We start from the raw sequence: 12541 nt of genomic DNA on the forward strand, positions 1-12541 counted from the left end.
GGAAAGACACCGGTAAAGAGGGGGAGATGCCAGAGAGAGAGGAGTGAACTCTGCGAAGAAGGGCCTGAAGCAGAAAGAGGGAAGGAGACTGAAAGCAGAGAGTTTCGCCGGAAAGTCGCAGAAGAACATCACATTTCCTTCTCTGGAAGTGGAGGAAAGAGCAGGGCTGGAAAAGCACACTTTATACCAGAGAAGAGGGTGTGTGAGAAGGGCCCTGGCGATCAGGTTTGACTTCAATAAAGAAGAAAAGGAAAGAACAGCGATACGAGAGGGTGTGTAAGTCAGAAGAGGTTTAGAAGTGCCGCTAAGAGAAATTTATTAAGGGACGTAAAGAGGTGAATACAAGTATTGCTCAGCAGCTGCAAAGGCCTGGTTGAGGGTGAATGCAGGGACCTCGGTCACCTTTTCTCAGGCTCTCCCCGCCAAGTTCAGCAGCCCTGAGTGGAGAAAACAGTGGTGAGGGGGTTAGGAGTCGGGGATCGGCATGGAAGGCACGGCAGAAAGACAAGACGGCAGAACTCCACAAGACCAGATGGATAGTTGTGAAATGCTTAGGGGATAGTCTAGGGCCAGGAGTGAATCACTAGGATCCTATGGAGTACGAAACCAGGAAGAAGTCAAGAGAGACACTTCAATGGAGATCATGAATGCGTAGTGGGGGCAGAAGAGGGAAAACTCCAAAGAGAATATGAAAAACGAGAGTTCTGAAAATAAGACCTTGGAGACATACTTCAAGTGTTTGGAATAATTTGTTATATTACCTAATAGAAAAACTTGGAATTTTGTATATTTTCTTAGAGAGGAGGACAAGGGTATGGATATGGATTGTGACTGAAGCATAATATTAAGAAAACTGCCCACAGATGAGGAAAATAAGTTACAACTCCTCTATTACAAACCTTAAAATTTGTAACAGAATGTCAAGTTTACACAAGTGTTGATTTAATGGCTATATTCTTTAGTACTCATATATTCTGAAAATCCTACTGTTATACTGTTCTTGTAGGTAGCACAGATATTATTTTCATGCTCTTTTGCAGCTCTCTCACAACAAGTTTGCTGGAGAAGTGGTTTAGGCATCGGGAAAAGGAAATAAAAAGAACGATGTACATGTTCCTAGTGAGAAGATGGGCTTTTAAAGGCAGAGTACTTCCCAATAGCAAAAGAAAGAGAGCCAAGGTTTACCCAGTACAACAGAAGAATACTCTCACCTGTGCAGTTTCTTTCCTCCAAGTCTAGAGCAAAGCCACTATTGCAACGGCACTTGAAACTTCCAATTGTATTCCTGCACTTTCCATACGTGCACATCCCAGGGAATGCTTTGCATTCATTGATATCTACAGGCAGAACAGAGCTGGAATGTAGAGCCGGTTGATATAAAAGTGTAGGTCCAGCTTACCCTTAAGCTGGGATGAAGTGAGAGCGTGGCATGGACATATATACACTACCAAATGTAAAGCAGGTAGCTAGTGGGAAGCAGCCGCATAGCACAGGGAGATCAGCTTGGTGCTTTGTGACCACCTAGAGGGGTGGGATAGGGAGGGTGGGAGGGAGGCTCAAGAGGGAGGGGATATGGGGACATATGTATATGTATAGCTGATTCACTTTGTTATACAGCAGAAACTAACACAACATTGTCAAGCAATTATACTCCAATAAAGATGTTAAAAAATAAAAGGGTAGGTCCATCATTTTAAGTTAAAAATCTAACATGATGGAAAAGAATGTACTCAAGTAAAAATGGGGGATATCAAATTTTTCAGTGATTACATTGATGCCACACAGGAAGTGTCAACTGCGAAAAAGATTCTGTATTTTTACTGAACAGTTCTGATCCCTTTATTTCTGACCATTTGTTTTGTAAAGTTTAGGGGAGATAGAGAACTTTTTGCAACATCAGGGCTGCATCTCGTCAGGCTGTGCTGAGGAAAGCAGCAGTACAGTAGAAGGCTGTAAGAAAAGTGAGATTAGCTGTCTTTTTTAGTATCTTCACTTCAACACCAACTTGTACAGGTGATTTATACTCCTGGGCCATAAGGCTGGTCTCATGTTTTGTTTAACAAAGAAAATAAAGTGGGAAATCAAATGTTTAAGGCAAAATCAATCTTCAGAGAATGCGGAAGGTGAGCTTTAGTGCAGAGGGACCAAATGCGCTGCTGACGGTTACCTTTGTAAAATGGCCTCCCAGTAAGAACGTCCCCTCTGTTAGCAAAGCCAGGCCCCCGGGGGCACAGGGTCTCGTACTCCGTGGTGCCAGGTTTGGGGCACTCCTCACACTCAGTGCCCCAAGCCGCCCCGACTGCACAGCAGCAGGCATCCATGCGGAACTTCCCAGGAACAGGATGGATGCATTCATCCTCATCCCACTTCAAGTAACACTGCTCCATGCGGATATCTACAGGGAGAGGGAACCACAGTTTGAGATTAAGCTGTAAGATGCACTGAACATTCACATACCAAACACCTGCTTAGGCCCTGGGATGAGGCCAGGCCCTGGCGACACACTAATGAGCAGGAGACAGAGTCCCTGACCTCCTGAAATGGTTACCGTAATGACAGTCCTTTAAAGAGAGAACAGGTGGGTTCTCCTTCAGTGTTACCTAATTCTCACCTGACACCTTCAGGAAGAAAAGGTTCCCTTGGGATAAGATTCCTTCTTATCATCAGCTATGATCCTTTTTTTGTATCACTGACATCAGAAAGAATAAATAACTTTAGCATATTTTAGGGCCACTGAAATATGAGCAATTCTGGGATTAGTGGGGAAAAAAAGTGTTTGAATTACATATGTAAAAAGTTATAAGAGCCTGGTAGAGTAATCCTGTGCCTTTACTACTGAGTTTCATATCAATATTTACATCAGGAATCAAAACATTGTCAACATATGGCCTGTGAATGTTTTGATTTTAATATTAATTTTGGAAACCTTTGGATAGTACATGTGCTTTACAGTTTGTTGCAGTCTCCACTATTCCTTATTACCACCTCACTCATTTATGTTAACTTTTTGGCCCCTGCAAGCATCTGAGTTTGGAACTCCTGATTTAGATCAACTTCTATCAGAGCAGTTTATCTCTTTTGTTCTCAGAATATTTTCCATTTTCATATGCCAATCTCTTGAAACCTTCTCACATTCACAGCCACGGTAAATTATTGTAGCAAAATTTAAGTAGTGACAAAAAGCATTTAACAATAAAGATGTTTAAAAAAAAAGCATTTAACAAAAGTACAAGGATGAAGAATCCAATATATCCTCTTAGAATATTACAAAGGCATGATTTTGAGTGATATTACTGAGAATTTATTTTGCTGAGTGATAATTTAAAATCAGTGATATAAATTCATATATAGCATCATTTAGTTACTGAAGGCAATTTGATTTCATTAGTTATTGGACCATACTGATACTGTTACTTTGTCATCTTCAAAAGATACTTTACTTTTTTCTAAACTTTGGAGATTATTTAAGAATAAAACTCCAAAAAGAAGTTTTCTTTATAACTGGACTTTGGATATTATAATTTCTAAACAATTCCATATGATTTTTTTTTCATATGATTTTACAGTCATACTTTGTATCCAAATTTAAATATGCTGTCAAAACTTAGTTTAAAATGAAATTTGTGTTAATTATAATAACTAAACTGTATGCCGTTGCAAACTTTTTTCCTACTACTAATTTTAAAAATCCCTGTTTTTAAACTACCTTAAAGATCTTTGAATAGAATAATTTAAGAATATTTATTATATAGTTTTGGAATAATTTTTAATATATAATATTTTGAATACTTAGTTAATATATAATTTTAGAATACCTATTTAAACACCTTGAAGATCTTGGAATATAATACTACCATTGCTCACACTTTGTCTACAAGCTTAAATTTCAAATACAAGCCTATGTAAAGTTATTTTACAAACTAAAAACTTACTGTTTCATAAGATATTGGGGAAAAAAATCCCTTAAGTAAATAAAAAATTGTTCAGAGACAACACAGAATCAATGAAACTTAAGTTTAGTCAAGAATAACACTGATAAAAAATAAAGTCAGCTAGGCATTTCTATAATACAATGCTGACAGAAAGAGCTTCCTTATTTAAAATCTTAAAAAAATAAAGCATTAAGAAAATTTAAATTCTGAAGATGGTAAAGGAAGGGGTAGGATCAGTCAATGTTTTCACACAGAAGCCACATAACTTTGCCATGACTTTCCCCACTGTCTTGTCAAGGAGCATAGCTGCAATGGGCTGGTAAATGTTAAACTTCAAACGCGAGTCTCCAATTTTTCTTCTATGTTCAAAATATACATAGTTCTCTTCTTCCACTGACTCAGCGTGAAAGACTAAACAGCCTAAAATATCTGATTAAAGAACTTATCATTTTTGTGTGTGTGTGAAAGTAGGGACCCGAAAATATATTTGTACGCCCACGCTCATAGAAGCATTATTCACAACAGCTGAAACCCAAGTGTCCATCGACAGATGAGTACACAAATAAAATGTGGTACATACATACAATGGAACACCACTCAGCCTGAGAAAGGAGAGAGATACTGATACATGCTACAACATGGATGAACCTTTAAGACACCACACTAAGTGAAACAAGCCAGTCACAGGAGGACAAATATCATATGATTCCTTTCCTATGACGCACTTATAGTAGTCAAATTCATACAGACAGAAAGTAGAAGCATGGATGCCAGGGGCTGGGAGAGGGATAAATGGGGTGTTAGTGTTTAATAGGTACAGTTTCAGTCGGGGAAGATGCATTTTTGAGATAAATTTGTGAGTATACTAACTTTCTGTATTATACAGAAACCATTTCATTTAAATTCATTCACTTTAAAAATATCCTCTGGTGAGTGTCCCCCAAATATCTCACTTAAAGCAAGTTTTCCAGCTATAGACCAAATAGTTTTGGTCAGGCCCTATCCAAAAAAATAAGAAAATTCATGCTTGGTTTCATGCATAAAACACAAGACAGCATGGACTTACCCAAACACACACGGCCAGTTCCATCCAACGTAAGGCCTTCAGGGCACTCACAATGAAAAGATCCTTTGCTGTTAACACAGCGTCCATTTGGGCAAACGCCAGGAAACACCTCACACTCATTAACGTCTGCAGGGAAATGAAGCAAGCAGAGAGAGAAAGATGTTACAAGTAGAAAAAGCAGGTGTAGTCTTACTTCCTGTATAGCATATTCATTTTGCAATACAATGTGGATTATTACTTGAGTTAAGCAGAAATATTCCACAACGAAGCCACCAGGTTTCCTGGGTACCAGCTGTGAAAACTACCACAGTCTTGCCCGTCCATAAAACACATCCCAGACATACACCTTTGCCAGCTGTTCTGTGCCTTAAAGGCTAGTGATGTCCTCACAAAAATTCACCCAACAGCATAAAGAGGAGAAATGGGAAATTCTAAGCTGTTTCCTAAGAATATTATTCTAAAACATTTGTTGACTACATCTAGTATTTTTATTGAAATTCCAAGGTTTTTGAAAGTGATAAATATCTCCAAAGTGTGAGAGTGAATGTTAATATTTTTAATTAATTAAAAAAAAAATTTTTTTACCCCCACATTTGTTTATTTATTTATTTTTTTGGCTGTGTTGGGTCTTCATTTCTGTGCGAGGGCTTTCTCTAGTTGGGGCAAGCGGGGGCTACTCTTCATCGTGGTGCGCGGGCCTCTCACTATCGCGGCCTCTGTTGTTGCGGAGCACAGGCTCCAGACACGCAGGCTCAGTAGTTGTGGCTCACGGGCCTAGTTGCTCCGCGGCACGTGGGATCTTCCCAGACCAGGGCTGGAACCCGTGTCCCCTGCATTAGCAGGAAGATTCTCAACCTCTGCGCCACCAGGGAAGCCCCAGTGAATGTTAATTTTAAATACTGCTCTAAAGACTTAACAATGTCATTCAAGAACGCACCCACCTTCACAAGTAACACCTTTAATCCTGGCAAACCCTCTTGGGCAAGCTGTATCTGTGAGAACAAAGGACACATTTTACTTCATTACAAAAAACACAACTGTCTTAAGCTCAAGAAACAGTATAATGGAATCTAAATTGAACTCAATAAAAACCACAATCTGGGCTTTAGAGGCAAAGGACTCCAGCTGCCCTCTGTTCAATTCAGTGGAGCACATGACATGCTGTGGTAACTCCATCGGTGTTGACCCATATTGAGATTCTCATAATTTTTCCTACAATTTCCTTTTGCTTTCACACCGTCAACCAAATCACAAGTAAACAAAAGATTTAGAGAAAAGAGACATCATACTCTACCGGGACACATACAAATAAGAATATTGGAGGATACTGATAGTCACCCAGTAGCTAAATTCTAGTTGATTCCCTTCCTTATCCAAACTATTCAGAAGGTCTGTTTATAGTAAAAGGATAAACCAAATACATATTTCAAGAAGTGAATACATTTTACCAGAAAAGGCAACATGTTGGGGAGGGTAATGATCTTATGGTCTTCCTCATGATGGAAATATAAAGAGAAAGAGATGCCTATTGAGGAAGAAGCTTTCCGATGAGAAGCCCAGAAGCCCGCTGGCCAGGCTCCTACCTAGTTCACACCGCTCACAGGGGCTCCCCCAGGCAGCCCCGAGGGTGGCGCAGCATTCAGACTTCAGAGTGGCTCCGTTGATGTTCACCTCACAGCGGTTGTCCTGGATGTTGAGCCAACACGTCCCTTTCAGGCTGTCTGAAAAGGAATAGGAAATAGTGGGGAGCTCTCATCTCTGAAGAAAACAGAACTCAGTTCTATACACCAAAGGCATTATTTAATAGTATTAAAAAACAAAACCATTATTTAAAAAACTTTTTTATAGACATTTACATGTACATGCATTTAAATATAGCATATTACATACATGAAAGTTAAATATGGTACTGTATATATTTCACACAATATGATAATTAATACAATTATATCTATGGGTATTCTAGGAGCAGCTGCTACTGCCCACGATTTCGTACTAGGATTTGCAAATACAGGGCGTTACTGTTATAAGATCATTACTTGTATGAAAAATATTCATAAGACTTATTCTTTATGGCAGATACTTTGATATTTAAGATTTTATCAAATAACATTCTCCAAATTCTCCTTCTCTCCTAATTCCCCACTAAGTAAACCACACACAATTTCCATTCTGTTGGAGAGAAGCCAGTATCTCTCCAACCGAAGATAATTATTTGATGAATAATTTGAAAAAAAGAAATCTTAAAGATAAAAAAATAAACATCATTCATAAAACCACCATTAAGACACACCAAGGCTAATATTTGATGTATTTTCTTTCAGGCACCTTTCTATGATACATATGTATAGCCTTATCTCTAGTTCAAAACATAACACATGTTTATGATAAACTACTTGAAGAAATAGCAGAGAAAATATAAAAATCACCTGTAATCCAACCATCCAGAGGCAACTACTACTAACTTTTTATACTATGTTTCTACATCAGATTTAAGTTCTTCCTTAAATGCCCATTAAAAAACCAATTTTTTTTTTTTTTTTTGCTGTTTGCGGGCCTCTCACTGTTGTGGCCTCTCCCGTTGTGAAGCACAGGCTCCGGACGCACAGGCTCAGCGGCCATGGCTCACGGGCCCAGCTGCTCCGCGGCATGTGGGATCTTCCCAGGCCGGGGCACGAACCTGCGTCCCCTGCATCGGCAGGCGGACTCTCAACCACTGCGCCACCAGGGGAGCCCTAAAAAACCAATTTTGAAGCAGAGAAAAGGAATCCAAAGTTGACATGGCAAATATTAAGTGGGTAAAATAAATCATATGCGAAGTTTTCCTTGCAGTACTGTGGCTCTCAGTTTACTGTGCGTAACATTACCAAGCTTCTTGTTAAAATGCAGACTCATAAGTTTCCAGGTGTGTGACCCAGGAGTCTGCATTTGACAAGCTCCTGAGGTGATCCCTCTGCAGGTGATGTGTAAAACAATTTAATAAAGCTTAATAGAGTATTGTGGTCACAGTCTTGGAAAACAATAAAGAAAAAGCCTATTCCTACAGTATTTACTTTATATTTTTTTCATTTTTTAAAATAGACTTTAATTTTTAGAGCAGTTTTAGGTTCACAGCAAAATTGAGCATAAAGTACAGAGTTCCCATATACTCCCTGCCCCCTCACACACACAGCCTTCTCCACTATCAATATCCCACATCAGAGTGGTACATTTTTTACAGTCAATGACTCTATACTGCTATAAATATCGTGTACAGGTTTTTGGGTGGACATAAATTTCAGGTCATTTGAATAAATACTAATGAGTGCAATTGCTGGGGTGTATGGTAAGAGTATGTTTAGTTTTATAAGAAACATCCAAACTGTCTCCAGTGTGGCTGTACCATTTTGCATTCCCACCAACAATGAATAAGTTATTGTTGTTCTACATCCTTGTCAGCATTTGGTGTTCTCAGTGTTTTGGATTTTCACTATTCTAGTAGGTGTGTAGTGGTGCCTCATTGTTTTAACTTGCATTTCGCTAATGAAATATTATGTGGGCATTTTTTCATATGCTTATTTGCCATCTGTATACCTTCTTTGGTGAAGTATCTGCTAAGATCTTTAGCTTATTTTCAAATTAGGTTGTTAGTTTTCTTATTGTTGAGTTTTAAGAGCTCTTTATATTTCAGATAACGGTCTTTTTATTGGATATGTCTTTTGCAAATATTTTCTCCCAGTTTGTGGCTTGGCTTCTCATTCTCTTGACCATATCTTTTACAGAGCAGAAGTTTTTAATTTTAATGAAGCCTGATTTATTAATTACTTCTTTCATGACTCATGCTCTTGGTGTTGTATCCAAGTCATTACCAAACCTAAGGTCATCATAAATTAATATAAACATAGACATTACACCCTTCACAAAAATTAACTCAAAATGCATCACAGACCGAAATGTAAACTACAGTATTTACTTTAAAACTCATCTAATAATAAGGGCAAATAAAGTTATACTGCTAAAATAAAAAATAAAAAAAAATACAGGGCTTCCCTGGTGGCGCAGTGGTTGAGAGTCAGCCTGCCGATGCAGGGGACACGGGGGGTTCGTGCCCTGGTCCAGGAAGATCCCACATGCCGCGGAGCGGCTGGGCTCGTGAGCCATGGCCGCTGAGCCTGCGCGTCCGGGGCCTGTGCTCCGCAATGGGAGAGGCCACAACGGTGAGAGGCCCGCGTACCGCAAAAAAAACAAAACAAAACAACAACCAGAAACACAAAAAGGGAATTGCAGTGAAACTGGCAGGCCCATGAAGGGAGACGTTGTAATCTGATTCCCTATGGAACAAGGTAGTGGGTAAGAGGACCTTACCTACAACCCAAGCCCTCTGGGTCAGAGGATAAAACAAAACAAACAATTCTGTCCTTGACTGAATACAAAAAGTTATGGGGCAAGGCTGTGGGGAAGAAATAGGCGGTCCGTTTGCTTTTTTTCTGTTTTGAGATTCAGTTTGGATAAAAACTGTGTGCAAATGAAAAAGATTTGCTCAAATGCATTTGTATCAGGTCTCAAATTACAGGTTTTTTATAGGCTTAAACCTGTACATTCCATAGCACAGAGGAAACAGATGCTTGTGTAAGGCTACTGTGTATTTAAATGGTCTTTAAAGGACTGGGTTAATTACTGATTTATCACCTTGGCTGTAGTCATTTTAAGTAAGATATATTGTAATAATATTTGCTAATATTTATTGAGGTAGCAACAAGCACTGTTAAAGGCTTTCTATGTATTAGTTTATTTACCCATTAAAACAAGCCTATAAGGTATGGACAACTTTCAGATGAGAAAACTGAGGCACAAGGGTCAACTAATTTACCCAAGTAAGGTCACCCAGCTAGGAGAGTGTCAGCATCAAGATTCAAACCTGCATTGTATGATTTCAGAGGCTTTACTCTGCTTCTGTAGGCTGGTATTGTATCAACACTGAAAAGTCCCCAAATCCATCCATACACACACATATACAATCCATCTCTATCTCCTGACTGTTTTTTCTTTTGCGTGTGTACCTATACACCTACACACACACACACACACACACACACATACACAGAGTCACAATATAGACATAGTTATATAGTCAGAGGTTGGTTAAGATCTCTGAAAAAAATAAAGCAGGGAAAGCAGATTAGCTAGAGCCTACAGTAAAAATCAAGAAGAGAAATAATGGTGGCTTGGACTGGGGGTTGTTGATCTTGGTGGTGAGAAGTGGTTGAAATGTGGATAAACTTTAAGTACAATCAATAGGATTTACTGATGGATTAAATGTGCAGTTTGAGAGAAAGGCATCAAGGATGACTCCAGGATTTTAGAGGCTGGCAATTACAAGAATGGAGTTAACCATTTGACAAGACAGAAATGATTCTAGGAGACACAGATTCAAGCTGAAAGACAGAAATTTGGTTTTAGATATGCTAAGTCTGAAATGTCAACTAGACACCCAAATGGAGACACTGTGCAGATAATTAGAAATACAAGTCTGAAATTAGCAGACAGATTAAGGATGGAGAGAGAAATGTGAGTCAATGTAGAGGCCATCTAAGCCTGAGTGTAAGACAGAGAAGCAAAGAGGTCCAAGGACTGACCTGTGAGACATTTCAAATTGGAAAACAGGAGAATATGAAAGATTTAACAAAGGAAACTGAGAAAACGAGCCAGAAAAGTGAAAGGAAAAGAAGAGGAGGCCATAAATGAAAAACTTCTTGAGAAGGGATGAGTGATGAACTGTGCTAAACGCTGCTAATAGGCTAAGATGAGGAGCATTGCCCCTGTCGTGTCCATGTAATTTAAGGACAGAATGCAGATCCAAGCCAAAGATGAGGGAGATTGAACTAGATTATGCAGAGCTATCAGATGTGAGCAGTGTAATGCAGGAAAGATTAACCAAATTTATTGTTCTATTATATTTAATCATTTCAACCAGCATACAGCAGTCTCTTCAAGCAGTTTATAGAACAGTTCAAGATTGGTTTATACTTAGGAAGTTTGCATAATATCTTCTAAATCCCTAAATATTCTTTGTATCTAACTAATTCATGTACATTCTGACAATTTTAAAGTTTTAATTACATCAGGGAATTTTGATCCAGTTCTAAATTTAGAGATTTGGCCCCTACCAAGAATAGCTTGCAGGCTAATTACTGATTAAAGCCATTTGACAGTCCTATTAAAAAGTACATAATATTTCCTAAGTATATTTTACTGTTAACTCCCTTTTTAAAACTAGAATTCTGTTTTTAATAAAAAAAGAAGAAAAAATGATGTCTAAAATTTTAAAATATTAAGTAAATTTCTTTCTGAGCAGCTTTAGGCTGGGATATTCAAATCTGATCACAATGAATGAAAACACGTAACACGTTGGCTGAGAAAAATATGGTGGTGTTTAGGTGTCCAACATAATGACTTGGAAATAGAAAGTCTTTGTTCCTTTTCATTAATAACTATAAGGGTAAAGGCCAAAATCATAGACATGTTTATGACAAAGCAAAAACTAAGATATCTTTGATGCCCAAGTGGCATACAGAGTTAGTTTTCTGAGACATTAATTGACTAATGCTGAGTTCATTTCCTTTGCATAATAAAACGAGTCTATCTCAGTTGGAAACTGTGGCTTAGCAAAAATATTTCTGCCTTACCAGATCCAACCCACACGTCCTCCCCCCCAAACCAGGAATTCTGTGAGAAAAAAAAAAGTAATGCCCTAGGCAGATGGCAGTCTATTTCCTAGTATGGAGAGCTGAGCAAGGCTCAAATTTCACCAGCTGTACCTCACTGGGAGATGAAGAGTTGGCATTTCCAAAGGGAAGGTTTTCATTGAAACTATGGACTTGGTCAGCTCTCCTCCTGTGACAAACAGGTACTCTAAGCATCCAGCTAAACATTGCTAGCATCAGACATCAGACTGAAAATACTATTGTCTTTGGAGAATACTAAATTGATACTGAATAAATAACAAACAAAAACAGCCAATTTATTTGGCACTATGTAAAACTGAAACATCTCCCTAACTACTTGGAAATATATATTTAGTTCCCTTTAAAGGTGGATACTAGGTAATAATATGAAGTATGTATACCTAGCCAGTGTAGCCATAGACACTAGAAGCAGGAAAGAATGACTGGGATCGTTTTTTCCCTTACATATGCTGAACGGTTGCTTATAGGGATAGATCAGACTATGTCATTTTATATATCTCCTATCGTCTTTATCAAAAACTGACCTTATATGTTTTGAGATACATTGAAAGATGTCTTGGAAGTTTTGGAATCTTTCTCTCTTAGAGATTTCCCAAAGCAAGAAAACAGTTATCTTCTCTTCCTTGGAGCTCATAAATTTATGATTGATGGGAGAAATGGAAAAAAAAACAATAAATTCTTTCTATTTGTTTCAAGTTTAAACTCTTCAAATTCTTGTTAACTGAGTCCAAATGCGATCACATTTCTGTTTACCATTGAAGGTTGTTTATAAAATGTATGCAGTAAGGATTTGATTGTATTGATGCCTAAGGCATTCC

The 12541-nt window shown here is 38.3% G+C and overlaps 1 protein-coding gene across 1 annotated transcript in view; it reads right to left on the reverse strand.

The window, feature by feature from the left end:
• The window catches only part of LOC103072866 (fibrillin-2), a gene marked incomplete at its 3' end in the record, with an annotated part of 172374 nt that overhangs the window by 4223 nt on the left and 155610 nt on the right, over positions 1 to 12541 (reverse strand). Inside the window, exons 21-25 of the mRNA XM_007459998.1 lie at positions 6582 to 6719; positions 5940 to 5990; positions 4999 to 5124; positions 2168 to 2395; positions 1212 to 1337 (exon numbers count right to left, since the gene is read on the reverse strand). Of these exons, the coding sequence (XP_007460060.1) occupies positions 1212 to 1337; positions 2168 to 2395; positions 4999 to 5124; positions 5940 to 5990; positions 6582 to 6719 (669 nt within the window). The remainder of the gene's footprint in view (positions 1 to 1211; positions 1338 to 2167; positions 2396 to 4998; positions 5125 to 5939; positions 5991 to 6581; positions 6720 to 12541) is intronic.

Source organism: Lipotes vexillifer, unplaced genomic scaffold (assembly GCF_000442215.2).
Source record: "Lipotes vexillifer unplaced genomic scaffold, Lipotes_vexillifer_v1.1 scaffold44, whole genome shotgun sequence".
Taxonomy (NCBI): domain Eukaryota; kingdom Metazoa; phylum Chordata; class Mammalia; order Artiodactyla; family Lipotidae; genus Lipotes; species Lipotes vexillifer.